The sequence below is a fragment of the Canis lupus genome, chromosome 18 (assembly GCF_003254725.2).
Source record: "Canis lupus dingo isolate Sandy chromosome 18, ASM325472v2, whole genome shotgun sequence".
Taxonomy (NCBI): domain Eukaryota; kingdom Metazoa; phylum Chordata; class Mammalia; order Carnivora; family Canidae; genus Canis; species Canis lupus.
In genome coordinates this window covers 5,831,447-5,848,538 of record NC_064260.1, presented here as the reverse complement: position 1 = coordinate 5,848,538, position 17,092 = coordinate 5,831,447, and the positions used below count along the sequence as shown (strand labels likewise).

The 17,092-nt window shown below is 50.0% G+C and overlaps 1 protein-coding gene and 1 long non-coding RNA gene across 2 annotated transcripts in view; one reads left to right on the top strand and one right to left on the bottom strand.

Annotated features, from left to right (window-relative positions):
* LOC112661500 (epidermal growth factor receptor) overlaps positions 1-11,896 on the bottom strand; it is a 196,999-nt gene extending 185,103 nt beyond the window's left edge. Inside the window, exon 1 of the mRNA XM_025449571.3 lies at positions 11,662-11,896. Coding sequence (XP_025305356.1) covers positions 11,662-11,749 — 88 coding nt within the window. The 5' untranslated portion in view covers positions 11,750-11,896. The remainder of the gene's footprint in view (positions 1-11,661) is intronic.
* A 1,211-nt stretch (positions 11,897-13,107) lies between these two features.
* Positions 13,108-14,324, top strand: LOC118351321 (uncharacterized). The gene is made up of 2 exons (XR_004806563.2): positions 13,108-13,289; positions 13,946-14,324. It is a non-coding gene; the product is annotated as an uncharacterized LOC118351321 (long non-coding RNA).
* Positions 14,325-17,092: the final 2,768 nt, after the last annotated feature.

Below are 17,092 nucleotides of genomic sequence, written 5' to 3'. Positions count from 1 at the left end.
ACTACGTGATGCCTAGTGCTTCTCTTTTCATTAAAATTCAACCTGGGGATCCCTGGGTGGCGCAGCGGTTTGGCACCTGCCTTTGGCCCAGGGCGCGATCCTGGAGACCCGGGATCGAATCCCACATCGGGCTCCCGGTGCATGGAGCCTGCTTCTCCCTCTGCCTGTGTCTCTGCCCCTCTCTCTCTCTCTCTCTCTCTCTCTCTCTGTGACTATCATAAATAAATAAAAATTAAAAATAAAATAAAATAAAATAAAATTCAACCTGGTAAGTGGTGCTCAGAAGTCACCCAGCCTGTCAAACTTCTACTAGACTACAAACCTGCACTCGGCACACCTGTGCTGACCAACATCACGCTTCAGCTGCGGCTACCACCTCCTTCCACCCCTTCCCCGGTCACCTAGCTGAGAGAGAAAGCAAGCCTAGAAGGGAAATGAAGTCTGACCTCTTCCCAAACCAAGGTCCAAGAGGAAAGAAAAAAACAAATCCCCCTCAAACTGCAGGAGAAGTACGTATACTATTGGCGACTCTCCCCACCCTGGCACCCCGTCTTCATTGGCTTCGTCTGCACGGTTCAGGCCTTGAATTCATGACTACTTATTTTCCTGGCTATCATTTGAACGTTTTGTTTTTGCAACTGGGCAACATTATGAATATGTAGTAGCCATTGCCCAACTCTCTCAAAGCCTGGCTCTCCTAGCCAAGACTTTAAGAACAAGACTCTGGCATGAGGCAAGATGGTCTCAGATAACCACCCAGGTCTTCAATCGTCTGGGCCTTTTCCCATCGATGCCTCTCCTTCAAACCAGGCACATCCCTGAGTTTGCATAATGACAGAGCGTCTTTAGAAGTCAAAAGTGAAGCGAAAAACTGGGCAACTGGTCTGACTCTTTATGTTGTCCCATTTCACCAAATTGCTCAACTTTCTGTCCTGCCTTGGCTGGGTGGACCTTTGTGGATTGAAGGTCAAGTGGCATAGCTTTTGCCCAAATAACTTCTGCAATGAATGCATAGAGGCCAACTACTAAGCAAGCCACCCTGAACTCAATACACTAAATGCCTGGAAGTTGACGGGAAGAGTTTACTTATCCAACAAGAGATGCATCATCTCTGGCTCTAAAAAATCCATGTTTTCCCTTAGTGATAATCTCTAAGCCTCTACTACATCGATGATGACTACAGATCGATTATTCAGTTTACATATGGGATTTTTTTTTTTCGTACTTTGCTTTATAATTAAGAAATAGAAACGATCATTGGGAATCTCTGCTAGAGCACTGAAGTTTCTACTATGTTAGAAATAGTAAGAAGAAAGCTTTTTCCTTCCTGATGGAGGAAAATAAACACTGTGTTCTGACTTTTCTTTTGGAAAAGTTATGGGTCATTGTCAATGAGAGATCTACTAACTCTCACATCCCACGTCCTATTCATTTAAACAATGACGTTCCTCTAAGTGAGAATTGTGATTTCTGTAATATTTTCTCTTTAAAGTCAATGCTTCTGTATATAATCTCTGGCACATTGGCTTCTTATAAAGGATCTGATACAGACAGTCAGCAACCCTGGAGTGTACACAATTTGTTAAGTTTGTCCTCTTCATAACAGCTATTTACACACCCTCACGAGTTTAAGTGTGTGCTTCATTTAAATCACAGAAATGACTCTACAGATCGGTGTGAGGGCATTACCACATTTAGCCACAGGCACTGCTAACTGACCCAACTGCTACATCAAGGTGCTTTCCCTCCTCGTTTTTACTTCACATATTTATAGATCTGGCGAATTTACAGAAGTTTATGACACAACTTCAAAAAGTCATAGTTCGGATTTCTAAAGTAGATGTTATCAAGGCTCACATATGTATTGTCCTGTATCATATGAAATGTGCAATTACGATGCATATATAAAGACACCTACCTCTAAAAAAAAAACAAAACAAAACTTCATAACGAGAAAAAAAGTGGGGAAGAACAAAATCGGAGCAGAATGTACCAAAATTGTGAAGGACGTTGGGTATAAGTAATAGGAGTGCAACAAAAAATTTGAGTATTTTTTATGTTAGTCTCTCGATTCACAAATAGGACTCCAGTGAGAGGAGGCATCAACGGCTAAGAAGCGATGATGTCTTAAAGGAGGAAGAGGGAGAGCTTTGGAGACGTGTGATACTGGTGTCTGGAAAAGGTGTCTGCTGTGTAGCGGGAAAACCTCTCCACGCCTAAATGTTGACTAGCTTGGGCAAACTGCAGAAGGGCTGAAAGCCTGAGTCCCTCACCTCCAAATGTGGATAATTACCCCCATCCTGTGGGGTTGTTAGGAAGCTTGGAGAGATGGATGTTAAGGCATTGTGTAAACTGTAAAGTGCTGTACAGTGCAAGGTGTTATTATTACGATGACATCACTGCTTTAGCATCTAAATCACAGGGACAGCACACTTATTATTTACAAGTTTAAATATGTATCTTGCATGCTTTCAGATTTGCTTTTAATTTCATAGATGTTTCCAGCTGCAAGGAGTCATCAAGCCATCTAGTTTAGTTATTTTACAGGAGCTGAAACTGGAAAGGTAGACACGAAACTGTTTTCTCTTTCTATTATCACTAACAACGGATTACAGGGGAAAAAATACACTAAGCCATGTCCTAAGAAAACCTCCTTTAGCAATGCAACTTTTGAAGGAATGATGATACATGTCTATTCGTATTTGTATTAAAAATAATCACGAACATTGAACGTCTGACATTCTAACTTTAAAAAGTTACGTAGTGTACTTTTGCGGTAATTTGTCAACGTTTTTCATTCACGGTCATACATCAAAATTTTCTTTCTTAGGTGAAGATATATTCATAACAGCTTGCAAAAAAGAAAGAGAGGAAGGAAGCAGGAAAGGCAGGAAGGGAGGGAGGGCAGATTAAGGCAATACATTATTCTTATGAATACACTGCATGCATACAGACTATTGGAGCACCAGGAAATGCCAGCAGAGGTAAAGAAATCAAGAAGTAACTATAAGGATACGGTTTCTGCCTCTCTATTAACTTTGCAGCAAATCAAAGCCAAGAAAAAAATTCTGAAATTCATCATAGGTAAAAGCCCCTTAAAATCAGTATCTTAAAAACCAACGGGTGGCATAATAATTCTTCCACAACCACCTTTCGTTTTTCTGGCATTCATCTGGACGTAATCAAAAGTAGGTGAAATTGGGGCTTCTTTTCCTTTGCTTGGAAAAGAGATGAACATTATTTAAATTTCTAATACCATATTAAAATATACTCTCAAAAAAGGACCTTGCAAGTTAGTACTAGAACACACTTAAAATAGTCTAATTTATCTCGCTCAGGACAATTTAACCATCTGCTACGGCTGATGATATTTAAGAATGAACTGGGAGATACTGCGGAAACACAGACAAGCCAGCATGTGTCAGGTATTCCATGTTTGCTGGTAAATAAGCAAAACCAGGTTTTTGATGTTACAAAAAAAAAAAAAAAGAAAAAATCCTTTCTGACAACCTTTCTGAAATCTCATTTTACAACAGTAAGAATTTTTCCAGGCATACATGCCTGTCCTTGAGATTCATTAAAGTGATTTGTTTCTATTCCAGACTCTAAAATAGTGATAAATCTATGGGTATGGGCAAAGAACCTCAAACACGCACAGGTTTTCACATAAAAATGTCAGTTTGTCATATCGGAGGGATTATATGCATCAATTTTCTACAAAACGTGGAGTGAAAGAAAGGAACTTTCAAACAGCTATAATGATATCATGTGTCAGGAAACACAAATGCTAAGGCAATCGTGGCTTCACCCAGCATGCGCTGGCTTGCAAGTACCGAGTAGTACGCTGTCAGGCATGGCATTTCTGGCTTTGAAATAAAACCCTTCAAAAATATTCTTAAAACCACTGCTAAGTAAAGGGGCCAGGAACCACTTCTGTATTTCCTCCTCCATAAAGGCATGAACACCCCTGGCATCTCTAAGAGCCCTATTGGGCCCTGTGGTACAAATCTACCTGTTTCCAAATGATCCTCTGCAAATAAACTGGTGAATCTGTGCAATTTTCAACAGTGAATCAGGACACAGGCGTCTTCTAACTCACAAGTGGCCGTGGCTCGGTTCATCTGAGAGACACTTTCTGACCTCAGTGTGATTCAACATGCATTTATCATGTCTAGAATTATGAAGACTTTTGTTCCTCTCTTTGTTTTCTGCAATAGAAGTTAAACAAAGGATGTCAAGTAATCCTTTTTCTCATTCATGACAAGTGGTAGGACCGGATCATGCCACCTGGGGAAGAATGTCAAAACTATCGACTATCATCCAGATTCAGTTCAATTCTTCACAACCAGCCATAAGTTTTAAAAAATGCCATTTTCTTTTCTTTTCTTTTTTTTTTTTTTTTTTTAAGATTTTACTTATTTACTCATGAGAGAGAGAGAGAGGCAGAGACACAGGCAGAGGGAGAAGCAGGCTCCATGCAGGGAGCCCGATGTGGGACTCAATCCCGGGTCTCCAGGGTCGTGCCTTGGGCTGAAGGCGGCACTAAACCGCTGAGCCACCCGGGCTGCCCCCATTTTCATTTTTAAATGTAAAATGTGTCACCTCTCAGGCACTTTACTTTTGATGTTGTACGTTTCCTCACGGTAGTTTAGAAAAATAAAGGAGGAAACTCTAAAACCTTAGCATGTGCTGCAGTAAGACATGCATGTTCATAAAATGACCAGTGATGGTGGGCTGGCGGACAGGGCGCCAAGCGCAGCAGCAGGTCCTCATTCTTTTCCCTTTGCCTGGACGCAGGGCAAAACCTCATTGTTGAGATCCAGCTAAATGTTCTCTTTCTGAGAAACTGTCCCCATCACAGAAATAGGATGAAGCCCATTTTGGGGGGCTCCCACTGAAATCCCAAATCTCATCTACCGTAAGATGCGGCCTTACCCGGGGTTGCTCCATCTCTCTCCCTGCTCAGCCCTTCCACCTGTGTGTGCTTCAAAGATAAGCAGTTCCCTTCTTCCTCTCGTATTTCCAGAACCCAGCACACGGTGTGCACGCAGTGTCTGTGGTTCTGGAACTGGTGTGCATCAGAAGCTTCCACAGGGCTCATACTCTCAGACTGTAAGCCAAGCCCCATCCCCATAAGCACCCTATCCAGAAGGCCGGCTGGGGGAACCCAGAATGTGGGTTTCTATCAGCCTCCAAGTTCTACTGCTGCTGCTGTCTTGGGACACACACCCTGAGAGTCCTGAGAAGTAACAGACTTCTCAGGACTTCAGGGAGAAAAAAAATTCAACTTTGAGCCTGATTTACTAAGGAAATGCAAAACTGTTCCTGGATCTTGAGGAAGCTCAGGCAATGAGTAAGAAATGGGAGTCTGGGAACAAAGATGAAATATCTTCTCCGCCACAAGCTACACACACCACTTGGGGCACTCATCAGGATTGCCTAAGGAGTCTTTAAAAAAAAAAAAAAAACTTGTTTGCTGGCACTCCATCCCCCAGAAGATTTTATTCAGCTGGTGGAGGGTGCTGCAAGTCATCCTCTTTCTCATCCTTCTCCTGTGATTCTAAGGTACATGCAAGGTTCAAAACCTACTGCTTAAAAAAAAAAAAGTCACCTCCTAGTCTTTCCAGTTCAGCCGCTAATGTACAAACCAAGTGATGTGACGCTGTCTTAAATAAGAAATGCAGGATTCCCGTCGGAGGATTTGTGGCATTATAACACAGATGTGATCCCCAACGTACTTATCAGTTGCTCAGAGCTGCAGCTACTCCAGCTGCTCGTCACAGCAACCTGCTGAAGAAAGAAGCTGGTAATCCAGGACCCGGCCTGGCTCAACATGGACAAGACAGGGAGCATGACACAGGACAGGGGCGGGTTATTTCCTGGCCCAAGACAATACCTGCATTTGAAACATGTACTAAAATGATAATTTGAGCCCCCCCTGCTTACTCGCTCTATGGCCTCCAGACTTTTCCATCCGAGCACTTCCACCCACCCAAGTGACCCTTCCTCCTGGAGCCTTCTCGGCCTCTGTGAACAGCTGGAGTGTTGATCCTGACCTTCTAAGCCAAACCCGGTGTGTCTCCTGGGACTCCCTACATCTTGTACTGGTCACACATGAACTGCCTCCAGGTCAGCCTGAGTCACCTGTTCTGCGTCCTCACTGCTCCCCCTCCCGCCTCTCTCCTTGGCCCGCAGAAGCCACCCAGCTCCCTATTTCCACAGTTGCCTCTGCAATGCACTCAGTCCCCACATGGCTGCTAGAATCATCTTTCTCAAACCCCAAACCCATCTTGCCAGTTCCTAGCTTAGGGCTCCCCAGTGAGCCTCCCCTCACCCGGAGGGGGGACGGCCAAGTTCTTAGGATGTGTGGCCTCCCCATCTCCCCCTTCTGCCATCACACTGAGTCACCAGTGCTCCTCAGACCTTTGCTACCACTGGCACGACGCGTGGGATGCCTTCCTATTGTGCATTCTCCAGGGGAAATGCCCGCAGCCCAGGGCCATCTATACCTGGCCCTCTCTCCAGGTGGAACTAAAAGCAAAGAATAAAGCCAGAAGAATTCACCGTGTACAGAATTCTATCATTGGTTCTGTGACATAGTTTCACGCTGGTTATCTATAGATTTCTCTTGCCCTAAATGACTAAAAGGCAAGCACCAACGCTGATTCATTCCTAAGTCTCAGAACATGGATGGAACAGTGCAAACTGCTCACTGTGGCCCAAACGCAAAGAAAATAAAAGCCTAAGTCGTAACAGGCAGCTATTCGTGTCCTTATACTCAAAGGACAAACAGCAGCGGTTAACTTATGCAATTATTTCTCCTAAATCAGGGCCAGGTGTGTTGGCCCACCAGGATGGACTATAAGTTGGAGCAGAGAAGGAAATTCTATCCCTCAGTGCTCGCTTTCACATACTACTTTCTGAAGCAAGCTGCTGAAATTTGGTAGGAGTAAAATTTATTTTAAGCATATGCAATTCACAGATGCTTAGTCAACAGGGTCAGGCATTTGATATTATACTTCAGGGCCTGCAGAGATTTAAAATGTCAAATCCAGCACTTAGTTTCTAACAGGGCTAAACAAACAAGCCACCACCCACCGCTCACTGGCCCCAAACACCCCTCCTGCTCCCCACTGGCTTAGGGAACTTTCTAGACAACTGTATTGACTGTGTCTATCTAAATGTGTAGGAAGGAGGCTGTACCTAGTGACTCTGAAAAAGTGAAAATTTCAGTCAAACCGGTTATTTGACATAAGCTTGGATCCTTGCCTGAATTCAAACTAACCTGCTCATCTCATGCCCATGGGCTGGATGGCAGGCTATCCTTCGAGGTTGTGCAAAGAGCCAACTGTTGCAACTGTCTTAGGAAAGGCGACCTTTTAGGAGGAAGATGAAGAAGAAGGAATGGATGGACAGACGCTAGGATGTCCGACTGGAATGACCCCCGAGAACAAGGTTTATACTCTATCCCCGTATGTGCTGATGGCTTAAGAATAAACCGGTAATAACCAAGGCCAAAAATGTTTCTTACGATGATTTCAAATGTCCAAAAGTGACAGAAGAAAACAAATTGAAAGTAGTTTTGTACAGATCGGAGAAGCAGAATCTGCTTTGGAAACTGTATATGTGGAAACAATGTAGGGGGGAACCGTTCTAGAACTTTGCCCTTTTCTCATATTTGTAAAACCCGACTTTAAATAAGCCCATTTCATGTACTGAGTCCAAAATCACACACACACAAACACACAACTTTCACAGCAAGCCACGGGGCAAAGGCCAAATGCTTCCCTAGGTGGGTCCTAGCTAACATTCTGATCCCACGTGAATTTTAGGGCCTGGGGCACCAGCATGGGGCCAGCTTCCCTTAACAGCCATAATCATCAATTTCCTATCAGAGTTGACTTGCCACTCCTGTCAGAAAAGGTTCAGACACTAGCTGCTGATCCTGAAGTTTAGATCAAGGGGGGTGGGGGGGGGGGAGTATTTTCTTTTTAAACAGGGCGGGATCCTTCATCTTTACTGACACTGCCTCTAAAAACATTTCAAAACATGTTAGTGCTGTCACGTGGACCAAGTCTAATCATGCAGCACAATGGGTTTTTGGCAATCGGCTTCTTCAAACTTCAGAATGAATTTTTGAAAAATCACGGACTCAGCAACTAAATATATAAAGCCAGAAATAATGGTTACAAACCCACTGGAGCCATCGGCCAGGTAACTGCTGAACAGAGCTCCACGCGTGTGAATACATGAGATAAACAGACTGTTGGGCCCCTTTGCAGATTGAAAAAGCGATTAACTAATACAGATCTTCCTTGACTCGCGATGGGGTTATGTCCCCATAAGCCCAGGGCAAATTAAAAATATTTTAAGTTGAAATGCATTTAATCCACCCAACCTACCGATCATCATAGCTGAGCCTAGCCTACCCTCAACGTGCTCAGGACACCTACGTTAGCCGACAGGGGGATAAAATCATCTAATGCAAAGTCTATTTTATATGAAGTGTTGACTCCCTCACATGACTTGTGAAGTCCGTACTAAAAGTGAAAAACAGGATGGTTGTCAGTGTGTGGGGGTTGTCGACCCTGGTGATCACAGGGCTGGCTGGGAGCTGCAGCTCGCTGCCACCACCCAGCATCACAGGAGGGGAGAGGGCCGCACCGCCTATCACTAGCCTGGGGGGGAAAATCCAAATTTAAAATTCCAAGTACAGTTTCTACTTAACATGCATCGCACATACAATAAAAGATTCTAGTCAAACCATCATAAATCAAGGACCCTCTGTACTTCATTAACGACTTAAAGAATCACACAGTGGAAGTGTTAGTAGAAACTACTAAGATCACCCTTACCCCTTTTAACTCATAATGTCCAGCACATTCTATGCACTCAATAAATACTCTTTGAATTCTGAGATGGACTCAGGAGCCTGGGGCTGGTAACTGCCACGTCCAGCCTGACACAGAGCTGGAACGAGAAGAGACGTCCCGGCTTCCAGGCCACAACGTACTGGGCTTCCTGACCTCTGAACTCCTGAGAGAAAAGAGGGTAGTGGATCTTCGCTTGGGATACAATTCAAAATCCTCTCATTCCCTCCTCTTCAACACAGCCTACTAAATCGAGAATGTCTTCAGAGGAAAAGCTGGGACAGGCCCCCCGCACTCCCCAGAGAACCACCCAGGGTCTCTCTTCTGGAGCAACACCTTTACCTTTCCATTTTGCAAGGGAGAGGGGCTTGCTTAACAATCCGCGAGCAGTGTCCAAGCTCACTGCTGCTCTGGCGACTGAGCTGCCTCCACAGAAGGCAAAGCAACTACTGAGTAAAGGAGCAAGAGTCTAGACCACCCAATAGGTGGATGTTTGTTCCAAGTTTCACACAGAGACCAGTCCTAAGGAGCCCGTTCCCTGGTCCTTTCCTCCGCCTCCCAGCACCTGCCACTAGGTGTTTGCACACACCCGATCTGGCTCTCCTAAAACCAGAACTCACAGGGGGCAGTGGAGCTAGGTGGAGGAGGCAGGACTCGCGGGTGAGAAGGCCTGAGTCTGAACCCTGGCTCTGCTTCTTCCTAAATGTAGAAGTCGCTTTACTTCTCTGGACCTCAGTTCCCCCTTTTAATAAAGCGCGTACTCACCACATATGCCTAATGTAAGGATTAAAAGGACGTGTAAGACAGTGCTTGACAGTACCAAGAGCCATAAGAACAGAAGATACCAAATCTTAGGGAAAAAAGGCTCTCTAAACCGAGTAAATTTGCTTGAACAAAACCGACTGAATTTGCTAAGGGTCCTTAACACCTTTGGTAAAAACATCTCCTTTTATATTTTTAATAATTCATCCTTTGAAATTGGTTTTGTAATGTTACTCTAACAGAATGACATCTGTTCGCCCACCCTCACAATCGTGTCCAGGAGCATTCTGTTTTAAGCAAATACAGGACAGGCAAATTAAGCGGTATTTATACATTTTCTTGGAAACACATCTCCAAGCACTAATAGCAGTGTTCAAAGGGGGAAGAGCAAAGAGCTGCAAACACTTCAGGAGTTTTTAAAACACACACACACACACACAAAGTGATGCTTTGGAGGTGCTCCAAGAGTCAATTTAAATTAAGGAGGGCGGGGGGGGGGGGCCCTGTAGCAGAGAGGGAGAGACACCACCTGCCTAAGAGGACCCTGTTGCAGGAGCAGGACCACAGCCTCCAGGGCTCCCCGCAGAGATGAAGGGGAGCCCTTCAGACTCCTTAGAGGATGCAGAGCTTTCCACCAGCTCTGTCGGTGAAAAGACTAATCCCCTATTACTGAAATCACCCTCCACCTCCTCTTTCCTATATTTTGCAAGGTTGTTAACACTCCAGATGTTCCAAAAGAGCTTCTTTACATTAGCAGGTAATCTTTCCAGAGACCTTAGCAGTCTCTCCCCTACACCAGTGATCCCCAAACCTGGCTGCCCAGCGGACCCACCAGAGGAGCTCTCGAAGATCCTGATGCCCAGGTCTCAGATCAGACCAAGGAAATCAGGATGTCTGGGGTGGGGGTGGGGGGCCAGACCTGAGTTTTCGTTTGGTTTGGTTTGAAGATCCCAAGTGATTGTAACCCGCAGCGAAGTTTGGGAACCACACCGGCTTGTGCATTAATGCTGCCCTAACCAACTCACTCAGCGCCGGCCAATGACATCAGCAGCAAGTACAGACCTGACTCTTGGAACCCGGGTTGCTTGATTTTGAAATTGTGTAATTAAGCCTTCGGAGGCATGTTTCTCATGTCAAGTGGGTTTATGGCCGGTAGTCACGAAGCCAAGGCTCGCTCATGTTCAGTCTGGACATTTGGCACCGGTGAGCCACAGACATCAGTCCTTCTTTCAAAAAACATCACCTTCAATATTTCGGTTGGCCCAACGTCAAATTCTTCAAAAAGGCTAAAAGGAACATTCCCCCCCCACGAGAGAAGTCTCGGGATCTTGAGAAGGAAAGTGTGCCGTGGGCCTCATTTCGAGAAGCGGAGGGGACCTGAGCAGGACGGGGCTCCGTGCGTCCGGGCGCCGCCGGGAGCCTGGGGACGCACCCCACGGGCTGCAGGTGCCGGCAGGTCCCGGAGGTCCCGGAGGTCCCGGAGGTCAGGGGCGCGCGCGGAGCCCGGTGCGCCCGGCGCGCAGGGGGATGGAGAGCCGGACAAGCGCCGTGGGGCCGCGCGCGGGGGAGCCCAGCGCACCCCCTTGTAGCCGAGGAGGGCAGCCCGCGCCTCCTCCCTCCCGGCAGCCACAGGCAGAGGCACACGCGAGACCCCCCCAGAAGGGTGCGCGCACCCCAGGAGAGGGCCCGCCCCGGCTGGCAAGGTCGGGGTGCAGCGACACCCGGGGGGGGGGGTGTGCTCGGGAGGTCCGCGGCCGCGGAGGGGGACCCGGCTCGCCCCGAGCCCCGGGGGCGCGCACCCCGCACCCGAGCGCAGCCGGGCCCCGGGAGGAGGCGCGGGGCGCCCCGCGGCCGCCGAGCCCGGGAAGTTGCGCGCGCTGCAGCCCCGCGGGCCCCGCGCAGGGAGCCTGCCGTCCGGCCGCCTGGGACGCCCCGGCCCGGGAACCCGCGGCCGCTCCTCCTCCCACGGCCCCGGCAGGGGCGCAGCCGGCCCTCCAGGAAGCGGGAAAGGAGGGCGGGAGGCGCTCACCTCTCTTCTCCTCCAGCGCCGGGCTCGCCTGCAAGTGCGCCGCCAGCAGCGCCAGGAGCGCGGCTCCCACGGGCCCCGGGGGGCGCATCGCGGCGGGCGGCGGGCGGCGGGGCCTGAGGTCGCGTCTGCGGGGCGGCGGCCGCGGGACGGGCTCGCGGGGACTCGGGCCGGGGACGGACTCGCGGGGACGCGGGCGTGCGCACCGTGCCGGGGGCGGAGGCTGCGGGCGCGGCGCGGCCCGGACGTCTAGCTCGCGGGGGCGGGGGCGGGGGCGGGGGCCGGGCCGGGCCGGGCCGCCGGGGGAGGGGCCAGGCGGCGGCGGAGGCGGCGGCGGGAGGAGCCGAGCGGCCCAGACGGCGGGCGGCGGCGCCCCGTCCCGGGGACCCGGGGACCCGGGCGTCCCTCCGCCCCCCGTGCCTCCCCCTCCCCCCCGCCCCGTCCCGGGGACCCGGGCGCACCTCCGCCCCCGTGCCTCCCCTTCCCGTGTCTCCCCCTGGCGGAGCAGCGCCCCCCCGCCCCGTCCTGGGGACCCCGGCGCATCTTCGCCCCCGTGCCTTCCCCTCCCGTGCCTCCCCCTGGCGGAGCAGCCGCCCCCCCCCCGCCCCGTCCTGGAGACCCGGCGCATCATTGCCCCCGTGCCTCCCCCTCGCGGAGCAGCACCCCCCGCCCGGCCCTGGGGACCCCCGCGCATCCCCGCCCCCCGTGCCTCCCCCTGGCGGAGCAGCCCCCCTCCCCCCCGCCGCGTCCCGGGGACCCGGGCGCACCTCCGCCCCCCGTGTCTCCCCCTGGCGGAGCAGCCCCCCTCCCCCCCGCCCCGTCCCGGGGACCCGGGCGCCCCTCCGCCCCCCGTGCCTCCCCCTCCCCCCCGTCCCGGGGACCCGTGCGCACCTCCGCCCCCCGTGCCTCCCCCTGGCGGAGCAGCCCCCCTCCCCCCCGCCCCGTCCCGGGGACCCGGGCGCACCTCCGCCCCCGTGCCTTCCCCTCCCGTGCCTCCCCCTGGCGGAGCAGCCGCCCCCCCCCCGCCCCGTCCTGGAGACCCGGCGCATCATTGCCCCCGTGCCTCCCCCTCGCGGAGCAGCACCCCCCGCCCGGCCCTGGGGACCCCCGCGCAACCCCGCCCCCCGTGCCTCCCCCTGGCGGAGCAGCCGCCCCCCCCTCCCGCGCCCCGTCCTGGGGACCCGGCGCATCATTGTCCCCGTGCCTCCCCCTCGCGGAGCAGCACCCCCCGCCCGGCCCTGGGGACCCCCGCGCATCCCCGCCCCCCGTGCCTCCCCCTGGCGGAGTATCCCGGGCCCCGCGCCCCGCGGCCACGCCTGAGGCCCAGGCGGGTAATGGCAAGGATGGGAAAGCACCCCGTATTCCGGGCGCCCCCACCCCAACGAGGCAGCCGAGCCGCCGCTCTCAAGTCTGGGGGCCCGTGGCAGCCCCGCCCACCCCCGACCCCCTGGGACCCGACTCCGGGCTCACACCCGGGCTCGCAGAAGAGCTGAGTGGACGCGTGAGGAGCGACGCGCACGGCCAGGGCTCCCCGGGAAGCTAACACGCGCGCTCAGTCACTTCGCAGAAGATCAGCGCTTCCAATAAAGGCTCCAGACAAACCGCACTGGAGACCCTATTGCAGAAGCCAGGTGCCCCCCGCCCCCCCTCCTGAGACAAGAGGGTCACTCAAGCAGAAGTTCTGGGAAGTCTGCTAAGGGTTTGGCCAGAAGCAACTAGATTTTCTCCAGCTGCAGAAACTTTTTAAAATTTTTTTTATTGGAGTTCCCCCGGTGCTCATCCGGCCAAGTGCCCCCCTCAGTGCCCGTCACCCACGTCACCCGGTCACCTCAACCCCCCCCTCGCCCACCTCCCGTTCCACACCCCTTGTTCGTTTCCCAGAGTTAGGGGGCTCTCGTGTTTTGTCACCCTCACTGATATCTTCACTCATTTTCTCTCCTTTCCCTTCAGCTGCAGAGACTTGAGCTGCAGAGACTTGAGCTTTTGCAGAGCACCGCCTCTCCTCACTGCTCCTTCCCAGAGGGGGCAGGTGGCCGCTGGCCCCATTCTACAACCAGATCCCCTGCTGTCCTGGCCAGACTCACTAGTGACATTCATCCTGGTCCAGCCCGGGGTGTTCTCACTGTTGGAGTAGGAATCCCCAACCTAAAGCAAGGGCACTTAAAGTCCAGAACTCTCCTGTTGCTGGAGGAGGGGTCCCGAGCACAGGGCTTCTCACCACCCCTAGAACCTGTGTTTTTTTCATCTGAATTTAGATTCATTCTTGTTTGTTCCTTTGTTTTAACAGGTAAGAAGGAGCACTGAGCCTGCTGAACTCATTTAGCCCCTGGTGAAGAAGGCTGTGAAGATCCTGCAGACCATGTTTTGGTTTCCTCCACATGTTCCAAACAGGACTTCCAGCAGTTTGCAAAGAAACACAAAGACGGCAGGAACACAAGTTGGGGAAGAGCAAACCAGAAACATCACAGCGGAACATAGGATGAATCTGGAAGTGGGTCTTACAGAAGAGCTGCACACGACAAAGTCCCTAACAAAGGGGCGTACCTAACAAAGACAACAGAACTGACTCTAACACTTCTGTCAAGGAATACGGGAGGTGGCACAAATCAGAGTATCTTTATGTTAAAACATTCAATCAATTAAAACTACAATGAATTTTTTTTAAAGATTTTGTTTATTTATTCACAGAGACACAGAGAGAGACACACACACACACAGGCAGAGGGAGAAGCAGGCCCAATGCAGGGAGCCTGACGTGGGACTCGATCCCGGGACTTGATCCCGGGACTCGATCCCGGGACTCCAGGGTCACGCCCTGGACTGAAGGTGGCGCTAAACCACCGAGCCACCCGGGCTGCCCAAAAGTACAACGAATTTTTAAGACTGCATTAGCAATTTCTCGCATGGGCCCCTCAAAAGAAGACAAAGTGTCAAGATTTTAGAGTTCTCTCTAGCCACCTCTTTGTTGCAGTATGAACCTTTATAGTGATGTTTTGTTCCAACAACCTTTGATATGATCTGATGGTATCTCAGGAAGCAAAGCCTTATTAAAACAATTACTCAAGGAGGCAGTGGGACACTTCAGGCAGACCACCTGGTACTGGGTTGATCCCAAGGAATGGAGAGGAATGTGTGACATTAACATCCTACTGGGACACCTACCTCAGGTTTGAGTTTCTCCTCTGAGTTTGTGATAAAGGGGTGACATTCCAGATAATTTTGTACTTTTTGGCAGGTAGTGGAGTGGTCTGAAAACGTGCTGCTTACAAGGTGAAAAACTATATGACCGAGCTGGCAGGAATGGCATCCTCTTAAGAGAACAAAGCTTTGCCCAGACTGGGCCCTGCATAAAGGGTTCTCAGGCACCCAGTGTCTGCAGAGAGTGCTCCCAGGGCATATCCCAGGCCATATCCCGGGCAAGAGCCACTGCTGCCACCACCCTAGGAATAGCAGGAGCAGCCCCAACTGCATGCTAAGCACTGATCAGAAGTGAGCTCAGCTGACCCGTTAGCTACGTTATACTCTGTTTGCCTTTTATAGCAAGATGACACTGGCTTGGAAAAAGTTAAATAAATAACTTCCCCGACATACCAAAGTAGAATTTGTGAGTCATGAAGCCAGCCTTGAACCCAAATCTAGGCCGTGCTCCCCATCATTCTAATACTACGACTTTTCAAATAGAGACATTAGGACTCCATATTCTATTTCAGAATATATCTTGGAAAGTTTTTAGAGAAGTCACTACCCAAGTTTCTGCTTGGCCAGAAAATTTCTGGATAAAGCACCCACAGACACCGTATTAGCAAGTATGTATTGAGACTCTAGTATTTCCCATATTAAATCTCACGTAGGCTATCAATTTTCATAACACAGGCTGTTGTTCATTCTCTTTGCCAGCGACAAATTGGAAACTTTTTTGCTCCTCTGATGAGCAGTTTTCCTCTTTGAAGAGCTTTCTGGGTATTTTTTTTATTTTTATTTTTTAAAGATTTTATATATTTACTCATGAGAGACACACAGAGAGAGAGAGAGAGAGAGGCAGAGACATGGGCAGAGGGAGAAGCAGGCTCCATGCAGGGAGCCCGACGTGGGACTCAATCCCGTGACTCCAGGATCACATCCTGGACTGAAGGCGGCGCTAGACCACTGAGCCACCCGGGCTGCCCCTTTCTGGGTATTTTAAATAAGAGTTTAATCTTTTCTGAAAGAACGTGGTGGTGAGTCCCCTGCAACCACACACCCAATGGAAAGGGAGGAGAAACAGGTTATTTGACAGGATAAAGAAAGGAGGGTGTCAAATATTTTAAGTGCCTTCTTAGACGAGAGGCATTTGACCACCTGTTTTCTCTGGCCTTTGAGGGCAAAGCAAGGAATGATGAGGAAAAACACTAGGTTGGCAGATTTCAAAAATTTTTTAAATAATCTTTGGTCACCGAAACTAGAGCTAACAGTGGAATGAGCTGCCTCTGAGTGGAATGGTTTCTCAACCTTAGAGAGCTTTGTATGCAGGAGCAATACTAAGGTGGGTTGTGAATTAAGGGCTGAACCAGGTCCCTTACGATCCTAAAATTCCAAAAGAACATGCATTTCTAAAACAGGTTCCCATTTCGATGTCCATGCATTCAACAGCTCTTCCGAAGGTGTATTTTAAGAAGATGCAAAGAATTCAGCAACAGGGTTGCCCCTGGGGAGTCGGGTGGGGGGGGGGGAAGGGGGGTCAGGGGTTGGAAGGAGGCTTATTTTTCAATGGTTCCTTTTATACCTTTGCAATTTTGTACTGTAAACAGGCATCACCTATTTCTGTAAAGTGAGGGTCAGTGACCCCAGTAGGCCCCCTGCTGAGGTGGGGGCTTCTGGTGACAGACTTTTCTCTGTTTCTTCAGCCACTTATTGTCTCTCTTTGAGTCAAGTTATTTGCATTTGACTCTGAGTTGAGACCTGTCTCTGGCAGAGTAGGGAAGAAGCTGCTGCTTCTTTTCAGGGATTATATGCTGACCCAGAGCTGCCGAGGCATTCATTTGTCATTAGTATTCTTATTAACATTATATGTCATTAGTATTCTTCATTATCTCTAGGGTTGAGGGTTATGTAATGCTTAAAAAGCATGATCACTTTTCTGAATGCCAGTTTCTGGCATTGTTGAGATGTTTGTAACTACGTTGCAGGGGATCTTGTAGGAAGTTTCTGGACCCTGCACGTTGCTTCGGCCACATTAAAGGTTGAAGACTGAGATTAAATAATTTTGTCCAAGATACGACTACGTGTCAGGGATAGTTATAACCAGAAACATTAGCCTCAGGGTTGCAACTGGTGGCCTGAAGAGCAAGTTCAGAATACAGATGTGGCCTGTGTGGCCCGTCAATATTTCCTTTAATTGAATTGATGACGTTTAAAAATCAGGACATTGCATATTTTAAAATACGGATTTTGTGGG